The sequence below is a fragment of the Phacochoerus africanus genome, chromosome 15 (assembly GCF_016906955.1).
Source record: "Phacochoerus africanus isolate WHEZ1 chromosome 15, ROS_Pafr_v1, whole genome shotgun sequence".
Classification (NCBI taxonomy): Eukaryota; Metazoa; Chordata; class Mammalia; order Artiodactyla; family Suidae; genus Phacochoerus; species Phacochoerus africanus.
In genome coordinates this window covers 21930635-21947334 of record NC_062558.1, presented here as the reverse complement: position 1 = coordinate 21947334, position 16700 = coordinate 21930635, and the positions used below count along the sequence as shown (strand labels likewise).

The 16700-nt window shown below is 42.3% G+C and overlaps 1 protein-coding gene across 3 annotated transcripts in view; it reads right to left on the bottom strand.

The window, feature by feature from the left end:
- The window catches only part of SPOCK3 (SPARC (osteonectin), cwcv and kazal like domains proteoglycan 3), a 365578-nt gene that overhangs the window by 229226 nt on the left and 119652 nt on the right, over positions 1-16700 (bottom strand). For 2 of the 3 annotated variants that reach the window (XM_047761776.1, XM_047761777.1), the window contains one exon: positions 6951-6996. In XM_047761776.1, the coding sequence (XP_047617732.1) occupies positions 6951-6996 (46 nt within the window). Of the gene's footprint in view, positions 1-6950; positions 6997-7100; positions 7110-16700 lie in introns of those variants that run through there. The other variant, XM_047761778.1, reaches the window with a different exon arrangement.

Sequence of the window (16700 nt, the reverse complement as noted above, 5' to 3'; positions counted from 1 at the left end):
GTGTCACCACATGTCCTCTGCCTTCAGAAACACGGGGAACATTTTAAAAAGGAATGATGAGTTCGGGGGTGAGTTTGCGGAAATGTAAGTCTTCTCCAGTTTCACTAATAACTGTGGCCATCAGCCACCGCAGCTCAGTCCACAGAGAATGGCTCCAGGTGGAGCCTCACCTGCTTATCCTTTGCAGCCAGAGATGCAAGGCAAAGGATGCATCAAGCTATGACTCTTGGAATAAGTGAGATGCTTTGCAATGAGTAGAAGTGATAGGAACTGGGTAAAGCTCTGAGAACTGCTCCTGGAAAGACAGAGGCAGTGGCCACGTGCTAGCTAAGCATCTTCTCACCCTTCAGCACTGCAAGCTCGGCTCCCAACCCGAAGCTGGCTGCCCACGCCCCTTCCGAAGCTAGAGAGCTGGGGGGGGAGGCTAGCATGTAGGAAGGTGTCCTGGCTCACCACCCATCAGACACTTTTCGCTGAATTTAAGTACAACTGCACCAGCCAGTAGAGTCAGGCTACCGCTCCCAGCACGGCAGGTGTGGGAAGAGAGCACAGAGGAAACTGCCTGACACACAGACACCAGTGGGAACCAGAACCACGCCTCCCGCCCTAATCCCTCATCCCGGAAATGGGCTCTGCACCAGCAACGAGGAGTGTCTCCCTAGAGCCCCGGTCCAGGGATTCGGCTTCTTTAGGTAACTCAGTACATGTAAGTGCCAAGCAGACCCACGCTGGTTTGGAGAGTAAAACTGGAAATAAAGTACATCTGGCTCGAAACTCTTCCATCTCTGGCTCCTAGGTATCAAATGCTGGAGAAAAGGTTTAGATAAAAGACGGTCAATCCTTACAGACTGAGTGCTTTAGGACAAGTAGACTCAACAATGGTCAGGAATCACAGCTAAAAATGTCACCAATTTGGAGTTCCCGTCGTGGCTCAGTGGTTGGCGAATCTGATCAGGAACCACGAGGTTGCAGGTTCGATCCCTGGCCTTGCTCAGTGGGTTAAGGATCCGGCGTTGCCATGACCTGTGGTGTAGGTGGCAGATGCGGCTTGGATCCCCAGTTGCTGTGGCCGGCCGCTAAAGCTCCGATTAGACCCTTAGCCTGGGAACCTCTATGTGACGCAGGAGGGGCCCTAGAAAAGGCAAAAAGACAAAAAAAAAAAAAGTCATCAATTTAGCTAGTACCCAAATTAATCCCTGACAAAGAGAAGGATTTTGAAAGGGGAAAAGTGACTATCTTTAAAGCCAGAGCAAATCTATCCAAAGCACTTATTAAATTTAAAATCCTTGTCATGCTCAGCTACACCCCCCAACACACACACCTGGTTCATCCCTGAATTATGAAAACAGAATTTTTATACCCTGTTCGAGAAGATGCATGTCCTCTTCAAAACAGCTTTTTACTCAATTTCTGTTGTCAACTAATGAAGTAACAGCACAGAAAAGTCTAGGTAGAGCAAACCAAGTAGTTTATTTTGTGCATCGGTATGCTTTCTTTTATTTTAAAAAGCAAATTTCACCATCACCAAAATAGTTTAACTCATTTAAAACCATTATATTTTTTTCCCAAAATTCTTACTATTTTAGTGGTTAAAAAAACTGAGAGTGTTTGGCTCAATAAAAAGAAACTCACGGAGTTCCCGTCATGGCGCAGTGGTTAACGAATCCGACTAGGAACCATGAGGTTGCGGGTTCGGTCCCTGCCCTTGCTCAGTGGGTTAACGATCCGGCGTTGCCATGAGCTGTGGTGTAGGTTGCAGACGCGGCTCGGATCCCGTGTTGCTGTGGCTCTGGCCTAGGCCGGTGGCTACAGCTCCGATTCAACCCCTAGCCTGGGAACCTCCATATGCCGCAGGAGCGGCCCAAGAAATAGCAATAACAACAACAACAAAAAAGACAAAAGACGAAAAAAAAAAAAGGAAAAAAAAAGAAACTCACATAAGATTGAAAAATTGTCACAGCAAAACTCGAAGGCAGGTGAGCTACACGTGAACAATCTTTTGGTTTTTACGTGGAAGCAAGTTTGCAGGTGCAAAATCTGTGTGTTTCTACACGCATGACTATGTATGTGCGGGTATATTCATGCATCTATGGAAAGAGGAGTTTTGTGCTGAATAATTACACCACTAAGATTATGAAATACTAGGTAACATTTAAATTAGTGGTGTTTCTGCATTTTTGTGACTTATAGAAATGGAAGTAAACTATAATTAATAAGGAATATGGTAAAAACTGTACAATATCATCATAAAAATGTTATGCAAAGGTAATGTTTTCTCTTCTCTCTTTTCAGAAATATGCAAAACCCCTAACAAAGATACTGGGAAAAATCAATTTATATTGATAAGATATTAATGTCCATAAACCAATAAAACATAATATATTAAAATGATAAACACTCATAAGAGACTTCTGAATTATTTTATGTTCTACAGCTCAATTGAAAATGATACTTAAGGGAAAATTCTGTCATCAGAAAGAAAAAGAAGAATTATAAGTCAACATATTTCAAGTCCATTCCTTGTAAACGATGGCACTATCTTATTTAAGCCAAGATAGGAACGGGTTGATTTTTCTAACTCTTCCTCATGGACTATTAATGGGTTGGTTAATGTGACTCAACACCAAAAAAACAGCAACAAAAGAACAGAAACAAAATAAATACATGCATCTCAATCTAATTTCCCCATGCTTTTTTTTTTTTTTTTAAATATACAAAGCTTTCCTATGTAGGACCTCCCACTGTGAATCAACAGACAATGGGATTGGAGCGCTGGGATGGCAGTTTCAATCCCCGGCCTGGAAAAATGGTTTAAAGGTCCAGCATTGCTGAAGCCATGGCTTAGGTTGCAACTGCAACTTGGATCTGATCCCTGACCCAGGAGCTCCACAGGGCTGCCCCCCGCCCCCCAAAAAAGGAAAAAACAAAAAAACCCCTCTTTCCTATGTATATTTATCAGCTCTATGTTCACTCCGTCAAAATCTGGAGTCTGACAGTCTATGAAATACTATTTTTGAATGAAAGTTTTGTCTGGATATATGTCCAGGAGTGGGACTGCTGGATCACATAGTAGTTCTACATTTAGTTTCCTGAGGAATCTCCATACTGTTTTTCATAGTGGTTGTATCAATGTACATTTCCACCAACAGTGCAGGAGGGTTCCCCTTTTCTCCACACCCTCTCCAGCATTTGCTATTTGCAGACTTATTAATGACAGCCATTCTGGCTGGTGGTACTCATAGTAGTTTCGACTTGCATTTCTCTAATAATTAGTGATGTTGAACATTTTTTCATATGCCTATTGGCTTGCTGTATGTCTTCTTGGGAGAAATGTCTATTTAGGTCTTCTGCCCATTTTTTCATTGGGTTTTTTGTTGTTTTGAATTGCATGAGTTGTTTGTATATTTTGGAGACTAAGCCCTTGTTGGTTGTGTGTTTGAAACAATTATCTCCCATTCCATAGGCTGTCTTTTTGTTTGTTTGTTTGTTTGTTTGTTTTTAATGGTTTCCTTTGCTGTGCAACAGCTTGTAAGTGTGATTAGGTCCCATTGGTTTATTTTTGTTTTTATTTCTATTGCTTTGGGAGACTGACCTAAGAAAATATTTGTACGGTTGATGTCAGAGAATGTTTTACCTATGTTCTCTTCTAGGAGATTGATGGTGTCTTATGTTTAAGCCTTTAAACCATTTTGAGTTTATTTCTGTGCATGATGTGAGGGTGTGTTCTAACTTCACTGATGTACATGCAGCTGTACAGTTTTCCAGCACCATTTGCTGAAGAAACTGTCTTTTTCCCATTTTATATTCTTGCCTCTTTTTCAAAGATTAATTGACCATAAGTGTCTGGTCAGTATTATTTCTGGGTTCTCTATTCTGTTCCATTGGTCTGTATGTCTGTTTTTGTACCAGTGCCACACTGTCTTTATTACTATAGCTTTGTAATATCGTCTGAAGTTTGGGAGAGTTATATCTCCTGCTTGGTTTTTGTTCCTCAGGATTGCATTGGAAATTCTGGGTCTTTTCTGGTTCTATATAAAATTTTGGATTGTTTGTTCTAGTTCTCTGAAAAAATGTTATGGGTAATTTGATAGGGATTACATTAAACATTCATTCAAAAAGATACATGCACTCCTATGTTCACTGCAGCACTATTCACTATAGACAAGACTTGGAAACAACCTAAATGTCTATTGACAGATAAATGGACTAAGGAGATGTGGTACATATACAAATGAAATACTACTCAGCCATAAAAAAGAACAAAATAATGCCATTTGCAGCAACATGGATACAACTAGAGATTCTCATACCAAGTGAACTAAGAGTGAGAAAGACAAACACCATCTGATGTCACTTATATCTGGGATCTAATATATGGTACAAATGATCATATCTACAGAACAGAAACAAACTCATGGACATAGAGAAAAGACTTGTGGTTGCTAAGGGGGAGGGGAGAGAGGAGGATGTACTGGGAGTTTGGGGTTAGTAGATGCAAACTACTGCATCTGGAGTGAATAAGCAATGAGGTCCTGCTTCATAGTATAGGGAATTATATCCCATCACTTGTGATGGAACATGGTGGAAGACCTTAAGAAAAAAATGTGTGTGTGTGTGTGTGTGTGTGTGTGTGTGTGTGTGTGTAACTGGGTCACATTGCTGTATAGCAGTAACTGACAGAACATTGTCACAACTATAATCAAAAAAGGAAAAAATTGTTTTAAATACAGAAACAAAGCTTAAAGCTCTATTTCTCAAGTTCAGTCAAATAAATTCTTATTTTTAAAGCACGACCTTCAAAATCCTGTTCGTATGCCATTATTTCATCTTAGTGCTGCCACAGACTGATGGTACCTCATGGTGGTTAGGAAATGGGGTGTAGGGGTCACGGTGCCTGGCCCCAAGTCCTGGCTCAGCCACTGTGTAGGCTCTGACCTTGGAGAGGAGTTCTCCTCCACAGGGCCTCACCTGCCCCACCCACGTGGCAGGGTGACTGGGAAGGTTAAATGAACTAGTATACGGAATTCTTAGACCAGAGATGAACAGAGGATACCTTACAAATGTTAGCTATTATCATGCCTGCACTGCTACTCTACTTGATAAAGATGGTATTTTTGACAAGTTATTCAGTGAAGACTTCTTTGATGATTAAAGTAAAGCAGGCTTAGCATGTCAGGGCTTGGAAGGCTCCTGTAACAATTACAGGTCAAAACACAGTCACACACACAAATGAGAAAACCAAAGCATCTTATCTGTAATTGGATATACCAAGTATGGCAAATTTAAGCGTTAGCATCCATTTCATAGATGACTCCAATTTTTCAGGGTTAACAAATGCACCATCTCATTTCCCAAGAAAGCCTGTAAATATATCTGTAGCTTCACTACAGGCAGACCTCGGAGATACTGTGAGTCTGGTTCCAGACACCACAATTAAGCCAACCCTGAAATAAAGTGATTCACATGAATTTTTTAATAAAATATAAAATTACAAAATAAAAATATAAAATATATTTTATACACAAAGTATTTTTAAATAGATAAAAGTTATGTTTATACTATACTGAAGCCTATTACTTGTGCTATATAGCATTATGTCTAAAAAGCAATGTACATCCCCTAATTAAAATTTTTTTTTTTTTGCTAAAACATTATAACCATCCTCTGAGCCTTCAGAGGGTCATAATCCTTTTGTTGATGGAGGTTCTGGCCTTGATGTTGGTGGCTGCTGACTGACCAGGGTGGTGGTAGCTGAAGGTTGGGGTAGAAATTTAAAAAAAAAATAAGACAACAGTGAAGTTTACTGCATTAACTGATTCTTCCTTTCACGAGCTTTTCTGGCATTGATGCTGTCTGACAGCATTTTACCCACAGCAGAACTTCTTTCAAAATTGGAGTCAATCCTCTCAAACTCTGATGCTGCTTCATCAACTAAGTGTATGGAATATTCTAAATCCGTTGCGATCATTTCAACATCCTTTACAGCATCTTCAGAATGAAACCACTTCTATCCTGCCTTCCGGCTCAAGGGGGCCAAGGAGAATTACAAACTGTGGGTGCAGGTTTTCACACAGGATTCTTCCTCTTAGGTCTTATTAAGACCCCAGCTGAATCTAATTACCAAAAACCAAGCGGCTCCAGTTTAAATGAAAACTATTTACTGAAAATGAGACAGCAAAGCCATTTGTTTTGAAATGTTGCAAAAAATAAATCTTCTTTTTAGTGAAGGTACTTAAATATATTTGAGAACAGCATGAAATGACTTGTATCAACTAGTAAGATGGACAATAAAGTTCCAAAGCCCAAATCAGTCACCTCAGACACGATTCTAAAAATGAGAGATGTCCTAACATAATCACGATACTTAAATAACTTATTTCTAACTATAATATTCTGAAATGAGAGTAATGACTGCATGAATTCTTCCATTCATCTAAGCTCTCCTATTTAGTATTTTAAGATCTAAACAGACAAGTAAACATCATGTTTAAAGTACAGTGATTGTAAACATATAAAAAATTATTTTAGCCATAAAATTAAAGAGTAATTTAAGGTAATCCTCAGCGTACCAATTTCTAAACGATCCATAGACTGATTCAGAATTAAAGGTATAGACATAGTATTTTTATTATTATATTCATGAATGCTTTACTTTTTTCTGAAGATCTGTCACCAATTTAATACCAAACTATGCATTGAGGAAAGACTAGTTTTAGAGATAGCTAAAAAGTAGCCACCTATACTGTATAATTTTGGAGGCCAAAGAGGTTTCATATATCATATTTTCTCTTTGCTTACTTGGGATTCAATTAATTCCTTCAATTACTGTTGGAAACTCAAATTCTCATGAGAAAGGTAAACAGTTTAGCTGTTACCAAGGGTTTATATCGTAACTTGAATAAATTTATTAACATGTTAAAAACATTGTTTTTAAATCATTACATTCTTACCCTGATCGAAGGCTCTTCCTGGACTCCAAGTGCGGAAATAATCATCCTAAGGGGAAAAATAATGTGAATTGAGTGTGTGTTAGTAATTAGAATGTAAAGAGTCATATAAAATCAAAAATCGAATATGAAATACAGAAGCTGAGTACAAACCTCCACTTCCTGCAATGGCAAGCAGTAAATTATAAAAAAAAAAAAAAACAAGAAAAGGAACAAGAGAAAAACAAGTTATCAAATGAGAACACACTATTCACGTGTTATAGAAACGTCTTTCAATAAATGTGCTTATTTTCATGGCAAGTCAATCTTTACCATAAGGACTGTTTTGGTTGCCACATCACCTAAATATTGTAACACGATACTTTCAATGTGCAGCAAGTTTAACATGCAGATAATTACCCGACGCTAACACACCGGTTTCCAAGTACACAACTTCACTTTGCACCAGTATAACAGCAAACGGACTGGTTAGCGTGGCAGGCAAAACTCCAGGTGAGTCTGAACTGGCCCATGTAACACGGCCCAGCAGTCACAGGTAATAGAGCAACTAAGGAATTCATCAACATGCACTGGGAAGTTTAAGAAAAATGCACACCTAATTAGATCTCACCTAAAGTTTAAATCTTGGACATGGGAGAGAATCGTTACATAATTCACTGTATATTTAGTAAATATGACTGTATAACACCAAAGTGGGGCAAAGGAGTATAAAGAGCAGAGCCACAGTGACTGACCGAGTTTTCATCAGTTTTTACCTAAAAGCCTTGTACAGGGGCCTCACATATCTTTCATCAAACAGAACAGATTTCATTGTGCAAATTAAGAAGCGACTTCCACTGAGGTAAGCAGGGGATGTGTAGGACAGGAAGCTCCAGGATGAAACAGATCCAGCTCCAAATCTAAACCCAATCCGATAAGGCTGCAGAACGCAGGGAGCTCACAAGGCAGCACTGGGATTGTTTCAACCTGCTTCCTACCCTCTTCGCTAATCCCCGTCAATGTACCCAGAGGAGAAGGTAGCACATTTTAAGGATGGAAATAAATACATTTCTCTAACTTATTTATTCAAAGTTGTCAAACTGTTACAGAATTTTTTCCTTATTGTGATGAATCACTATCACCATCTTTTGCACCCCCCACCTCTCAACCTCAAACAAAAGATGAAAAGAAAAAGCACAGGAGACACCTCTGTGGTCTTATATTTACATTGAGATCGGGTTTAACAAGAGCATAACCAAGGGTATGTCAAGGCAAAACATTCTGACAGGTTCTGCATTAAGTTACCCAGAATCAGGTTCAGGATAGATAACACCACTGGGTGATTAGACAAATATTGATTGTTTAGGCTCTTTTTATTTTTTGCCTTTTTTTGGAAAGGGTTGCACCTGTGGCATATGGACGTTCCCAAGCTAGGGGTCAGTTTGGAGCTGTAGCTGCCAGCCTACACCACAGCCACAGCAACGCCAGATCCTTAACCCACAGAGCAAGGCCAGGGATCAAACCTGCATCCTTATGGATGCTAGTCAGATTTGTTTCCGCGAGCCACGAGGGGAATGCCCCCTCATGACATTTCTAAAAGTGACATGCAAACTGCAGCCCTCCCAATGACAAGTGTCAGATGCAGAGGACTTCTTTAAAGCCGACATTTGTGGCTGCAGCTAATGCCAGGAGGCAAGTACCTCTGCTGCCACCCCAGGCTTTCCGGAGTGGGACAGCTACCAGGGCACCAGCCAAAAAGATGCCGGTAAGTTTTTGCTGTAAAAATGACTGCATCTATATACACATCACCGGGCTCTGGGAAGGCAGGCAGAGCCCTGGAGCCACACTTGACAACGTGAAATCAAGACCTCTGACATGACACACAGTGTTTACAGTGCTCAACAACTGGACAGAAGAGCAGGAATAAAGTGGGCATGTACAGAAAATAATATGATGGCAAAAGCCAACCGTTCACTTTTCATTAACGTCCTTCAGAAAAACATGATCATCCTGGGTTACTCTGGGACCAGAGCTATTAAAAAAATCTATAATCATAATGGAAAACATGACCCGCTTTTTGGTTTTGTCAAGGGCATCACGAACAGCTGGCCATCTGATACAGTCAGAAAAGTCAAGTCAGTGCCTATTAGCTATTTTTAGATATTTTTCCTTGTGTTCTCACATCACTAGACTTTTATTTTTCTGAAAATGGTTTCACCTCATTAAATCTTAGGCATTTTGCCAGGATGAAAAATAAAAGTGTTTTCCTGTAAGTGTTCATTCAGGCGCAATTTCTTTTGTCTCAAAAAGCTTTAGTGAAGATTGGCTGTTCTCAGGCTTCAATTTAGATCCAAAAGAAGCCAACGGGGGATTTAGAAAACAACCTGCAGAAATGCCTGCATTTGGAGAAAGTCAGGTTCAGAGATGACTGGCACTAAGGCCAAGTGTCCCATCCTGCAGAGCTCACGTTGCAGAGCATATTACACCAGGAAGCAGAGCGGCAACCAGAGTTAAATATTAATAGCGCACTCTTTCAATTACTTATATTTAAAGACATAATATTTGACAATTTTCAAAAAAAAACCACCATAGTCTGCATTAAAAAAAATCTGAGTTCTGTATCTTATTGTTTCAGCCTTTTCTGTGTGTGTGTGTAAAAAAAATCTGAGTTCTGTATCCTATTATTTCAGCCTTTTCTGTGTGTGTGTTTTGGCTTTGGTTTTTGTTGTTGTTTTTTGGCACCCACAGCCTGTGGAAGTTTCTGGGCCGGGGACTGAACCCACACCAGAGCAGGAACCCCAAGCCACAGCGGTGAGAACACAGGATCCTTAACCCACTGCACCCCTAGGAAACACCCCTTGAGGTTTTAATGCCCTATTTTTCCTGATTTAAAATAAGATACGTATATAATATAGACCACAGTCTCTCACTTTCGGCATTTATGACAGCATTGCTGGCCTCCAGCCATGCAATCAATACCTCCAGTGCCCTCCCCCAAGGGGTGATGGACAGAACATCACCTAATATTGCCAAATGCCTCCTGGGGGAAACCATACTTGGCCAGTGATGTAGTGTCTTAAGGAAATCCAGAAAGACAAATGAACCAAATTGTCCTTACAGCAAAGAATTGCAAACAGTAACATTTTTCTTCACAAGTATTTCATTATATTGAAATAATACTAAACTTCAATTGTATACCACATTTTTGTGTATCATTTTATCGAGAGCATCTTACAATCATGTTAATATGTTTTGTCAAAATATTTAATGGCTGGGGTTCCTGCTGTGGTGCAGTGGCTTAAGAATCCAACTGCAACAGCTCCAGTCACTGAAGGCACAGGTTCGATCCCCACCCTGGCACAGTGGGTTAAAAGGATCTGGTGTTGCCACAGCTATGTCACAGGTCTCAGCTGAGGCTTGGATTCAATCCTGGCCCAGGAACTTCCATATTCTGAGGGTGCAGCCATTAAAAAAATTTAACAATTGTCTAACATCCATTTGTGTGGATCTACCATCATTTAGTTACCCATTCTGTACTTTCATAGTTTATATTTTATAACAAGTCCATCATATATAAGTGTCTAAGTCCTTTCGTATACACACAGATTATAACTTTAGGAGTAAACACGCTGCCCAGAATAGAGAAACTAGTTTCCCACACAGTCAGAGCTGATCAGAGCCAGGCTTGGTCCAGATGATGCCAGCAGGAGGACCAGTTTCCATCCCAGGCTGCAGTGTGTGGCTCGTGCTGGGTCTAACATGACCAACCCTCCTGAAGCCCAAGGAATCACAGGGACTGAAAACCAGGGCAGGGATCACTCAGCAGCCTTGGGGACCCTCATGTATGATCACCCAGGAATAGGAGCATCTAGAAGCTCAGGAGCCACCATCCCCGGGGCTAGAGATGAACAGAGAAGAGCCACACTCAGGTGCTGTGACACCTCTACTGAGCCTTCCACTTGCTCCTGTGGCACCAAGGCTGCATGGACAAGAAATCTTAAGAAGCCTCCTGAGATGGGAGTCTGAACGCTGCAGGCAGGGCTGCCACTTTCAAATAACAATCATGGATGTGCTGCTGACAGTACCAGACACAAGCCTGTCCTCCACTCCCATCAGCAGCCAGCAGCTTAGAGTAACCAGTGGCTAGCAAGTGTTCTGAAGATGTGGAAAAGGATCACACTATTACCAAACAAGACACAGACTATTGTGATTTTGGAGACATTCCAAAATAAAGTGAGTGATGAAAGGATGATTATCAATGGTGGGTATTTCTGAAACGGCGAACTCATATCCCCATGATGTGACAGTCCCGTTCTAGGTGGGGTGTAGGATTTTAGGGACAACCTGCACAAAGACAGGTCAGGTGACAGCGTTTCCATGGTACTTCCCCTCCCCCCAACTCTGACATCACAGCATCTAGGACATCACGCGAGACCCACCTGGAACACACAAACCCCCACATGCACACACCACACACACAATGCACAAATACAGTCACACACATACACAAACACCACACACCCACCAAACTCATGTAGACATACACACACCCTATACACATACACACATCACCCACCCACACACACCCCACACGATGCACATATATAAACACACACATATACATATATAAAAACCACACCACATATACACACATACAACACACACTAATCACACATACACATCACACACACACACCAGACACATACCTACCACACACACGCCACAAACACACATATTACACACAACCACACACACACCATAGACATATACATATTACACACGACCACACACACACCACATAACCACATACCACACACACACTGCAGATAAACACCCGCACACATACACACACCCCACACATACTTAATATACTCATGTACCTATGTTGAAATACATACATGCTCATAAATGTCTACATACATGTTTTATTTTATTTTTGCTTTTTAGGGCCACCACAGTGGCATATAGCAGTCCCCAGGCTAGGGGTCAAATCAGAGCTACAGCAGGGCTATAGCAGGGCCACAGCAATGTGGGATCAGACCTGTGCCTGCGACCTGCACCACAGGTCAGGGCAACGCCGGATCATTAACCCACTGAGCAAGGCCAGGGATGGAACCTGCGTCCTCATGGATGCTAGTCAGATTCGTTTCCACTGAGCCATGATGGGAACTCCCTTCTACATACATATTTTAAATAGATGAGTCTATTACAGAGATACTCTTCATTAGTGTCTATAACATTTAAATAATATTTTAGTCATGTGACAACTCTCAAGGCATATATATTTTAGTCAGTCAGCTTTGCCTCCCCACCCCCTCAAAGAAACTATGTGGGGTGTAAGATTGTTAAAACTGATTTACTTTTAAAATTGATTTTTTAAAAATTTTATTGGAATTTAGTGGACTTACAATGTTGTATTAGTTTCAGGTGTACAGCAAAATGAATCAGTCATATGTATACATATATCCACTCTTCTTTCCCATGTAGGTTATGACACAGTACTGAGTAGATTTCCTGGTACCGTCTGATAGCATTTATTTAAAGATTAGCACAGCTACCTTATTTGTGACCAAGAACACCCAGAAATCTTAGTCCTAAAGGTAAATACATATATATAGTAATAACTATATAACTATACATAGTTATATAGTAATATATATATAGTAATAACACCATAGCTGGTACCCACTACACATGCCAACACCCATCATCACTGCCAGCATCTCTGCCATGAACCCCCTCCACCCTAGTGGTGATGTCGGCCTCACACCGAGGTCAGTAGGGAGGAAGCTCCTCAGCACAGCTCTGCCAGTCTTGTTTTGGACTGACAGGGTCCCGCTAATGTCACATCTACTCCCAGGCACTTACAACTATATTTTATTATGCTAAGGATGTACACACTGTATTTCATTAGTGATACACTATTTAAAAGATTATTTTATACTTTTTTTTAAATGGATACATCCAAAAGCAATAGTGTTTTGTCAGGTCATTCACATAATAACATTTCAAATATCTGAATGAATTATGATGAAAAAACAAACGTTTGAAAAAACATCACCAATAATAATTATGAAGAATTAAACATAAACTGATCTCTGACTTTGGTACAAACTTTCAAACCCTAGCTTGACAATTTCAGTTATTAACTAGAATAAAAAAACAAGAAGATAGAAAAAAAGAGCAACATATAATAGGACATCAGGACCAAGAGTGAGGTTTTTAACAAGAAGCCTCTATTTAAAGCCTGTATCAATGAGTGGCTCTGATATTTCAACTCTGACCTTAACTTTTCTTTTCTGAAAATTGAGATTAATAATAATGCCCTTAAGCTGTGTAAGATTATTAAATATGCAAAGCATTTATACAGCTTATAGTTCACAATAAGCACTTTCAAATTGGTACCTATTATTATTCCAGCCGGAAATACATTCTAGTAATTGTCCCCCACCATCACAATGTTAAAACGAACATCTTATGTTGACATCATGTGAAAATGGAATTTTTTTTTTTTTTTGGTCTTTTTGCTATTTCTAGGGCTGCTCCCGCGGCATATGGAGGTTCCCAGGCTAGGGGTCGAATCGGAGCTGTAGCCGCCAGCCTATGCCAGAGCCACGGCAACACAGGATCCGAGCCGCGTCTGCAACCTACACCACAGCTCACGGCAACGCCGGATCATCAACCCACTGAGCAAGGGCAGGGACCGAACCCTCAACCTCATGGTTCCTAGTCGGATTCGTTTAACCACTGCGCCATGACGGGAACTCCTGAAAATGGAATTTTTAGGTAACATATGAGGTATTGCTTGGGGAGGCCTGTAACCTACAGGACAGACAGAGACAAGGATGCCTTCAGGGTCTCCGTGTCCCCAACCTATGAAGCCACAGCACATAAAGTGTGACCTTATTCACCATCTGATTTGAGTAATATACCAGAGCCTCAGGGTTTTGTTTTTCATATCTTCCAATCAATGTTTATCGTGTTTCCAGTAGATGTTAAGTAAGCAGAAAACCTAGTGACCCGTGGCCTGTGACTTCTCAGAATCGAAGGTGAGAGCCGGATGCCCTCTGGATGGATTCAGGGCTTCGAAGCGAGGAAGCGGACCCACCCGCCCCGTGGGGAGAAGTCTCCAGGGGCTCATGGGGTGCAGACCCAGAGGGATAATTCTCAGCCCTGATGCAGGAGGAGAGGCTCCCAGAGATGGCCTGACAAGGGCTTCCTCTCCTGCATCCATCTGTCTGTCCTGCTCCCTCAGGGCCAGTGAAGGGGATCCTCCCCTCTGAGCACAGCCTGGCTCCCGGGACCCGCTGATCAACAATGTGGCCGAGCGGCTCCCAGGTGAGTTTACAAAAAGCCATCCTCAGCCACACGGAGAAGCCACTGTCTCAGCCTGTCCGGAGCTCCCAGAAGGCATCCAGCATCAACCTCATCACTTTCTAGAGACTCAAAGTGATAAATATCGGACACAGCACAGTCAAAACTGGGAAGCTTGAAAGAAAATAAAGCACTGGTTTTAAGATATTACATTTGAGGCTGGTTTGTTAGAGAACAACAAACAGCTGGAAGCCCCAAGTCAGTTAGTTAGTCCTGAAGATGAAAAGGAACATGCCCGCCACAGCCCTACTTCTGCTTTGGTACATGCCTCTAGACGCCAAACCTCCAAAGATCCTTTGTTGGCAGGATCTAAGCTGTGACCCACGAGGTAAACTCCCTGCGTGGTCAGCCTCCTGGGAATCTGATGATGGCTGATGGTTTTGGCCCTGGGATGAGGCTACCTGATCTGCAGAGGACCTGGGGCACGTCCCTGGGTGACCTCAGCCTCGATGCTGCGAATGGATGTCGAGGTGTCCTCGTCCACTCTTTCCTGGGATCCTCCTCCTCATCCACTGACTTCGTTTCCCTTCCTTTCCATTCACCCCCCAACTCCCCATCAATTACTCTGCATCCAAACCCACTCCCCTGCTTTTGTGATCTGAACCCTCTGGCTGCTATTAACCAAACAGTCTCAGTTCCAAGCAACCACCACCACCACCACCAATACCTTTTTCCGCAGGCCAGTAATGTTGCAGAAACCATTGCAGCGGAAAGAGACAAGCGTTAACTCGGAGATGTGGAATCGCCAAGTTTATTCCACACCGGTGCGGGCTCAGAGGAGTCACCTCCAGAGTCTGAGCACCAAGTCTTTGTTCTGGGTGACCTTTATACAATACAGACTTTGGGGTCTTATGTCCTCCCCCCCCTCCCCACCCCCGCGCCCCCATCCCGGCCCTCCTCCTTCCCAGAGCAGACAGAGTTCCTGCCTAAGAAGCTGAGCAGAACAAGATTACAAAAGTGAAACTGATAAACAATGCTTGGAGCACCATTACCAGGGCTGCTAGCAAGGACATAAGGTACATAGTTGCTACAAGATTACAAGAAGGGTGATATGTGGGGAGCAAAGCTGCTGACAGGCAGGTAGCTGCCTCTTGTGGCAGGGGCGGTGGCGGCAGGGGGGGTCTTCTAGATAAAACTCTTACTTTTGTAAGAGACTCTGGGTCACCCTAAGAGACCAGTGGTCACCCTGATAGGGCACAGTCACAGAGGCACCCAGAGTTAGGGAGAGTGGTCTGGCCTTTGTCCTCCTCAGGGGAAGAGAGACTGGGTGGGCCAAGGTTCCCCAAGGAGCAAGTTAATCAGCACAACGTTTACATCTGGGGAAAACATCAAAGACAGGAAGCCACCTGATTCGGAACTGCTCTGCAATTATAGTTTTTGATTCAAACCTTCAGAATGAAAGCACATATAGGGAAATTCCAGTTGTGGCTCAGTGGGTTAAGAACCTGACTGGTATCCATGAGGACATGGGTCTGAACCCTGGCCTCACTCAGTGAGTTAAGGATCCGATGTTGCTGTGAGCTGTGGATCCTGAGTTGCTGTGGCTGTGGCGCAGGCCAGCAGCTGTGACTCTGATTCAATCCTTAGCCTGGGAACTTGCATATGCTGTAGATGTGGCCCTGAAAAAAAAAAAGAAAGAAAGCAAATGTAAGTATAAACTACTGTTCCATTATTAACAAAGACTTTTTATCATTGTACAAGTCCCCAGAGGTAAATGGTGTGATGGCAGCCGTGCGGGTCTAGGCTGAGGGCTGGGGTCTGAGTTCCCTAGACCACCTGTGATGTGTCATTATGGCCCCAGAGCCTCTCACACTCAACTTGAGAATTTCCCCACTAAAGTCACCTCTTGCTGTTTGCTGTCTTTCCGTGGCTCAGTGCACCTGGGAGACACTGCCAGCTTTACTAGCCCAAGCTCGAGAATGGAACCCTGTTCGTAGATGTCACATGTCACAACAACAGGCTCACTAACACCTCACCTTATTCCAGGGAGAATGGCTGGTGCAGTAGTTAACCAGTGCCCCGCACAAAAGGGCAGACCCTCCCTGTACAAATACTTAACGTGACTTGTCCCCGAGATGGAGCAAGTAAGCCCTGTTTGCAAAGGAGCCATGCATGAGACAGGGTGCAAAGGAGCCATCCATGAGACAAGCAAGCTCTGTGCCCCAAAGGTCCCATTTATTACCCAAGTACTGCTTACTTTTCCAAGTGTGTCCGAGGACCCTGAGAGAATTCATGTACACGTCAGTGAGCCCTTTACTTTTCAGAGAGCATTTTATGTTCCCTAACTCACCACAGATGAAACACGTCAATAAAATAAACTGTGCAAAAAGGAATGTGCACTGGGAATGACTCCTCAATTGCCTCTGAAAATTCCTGCAAATGGAGACTAAAATTCTCCTG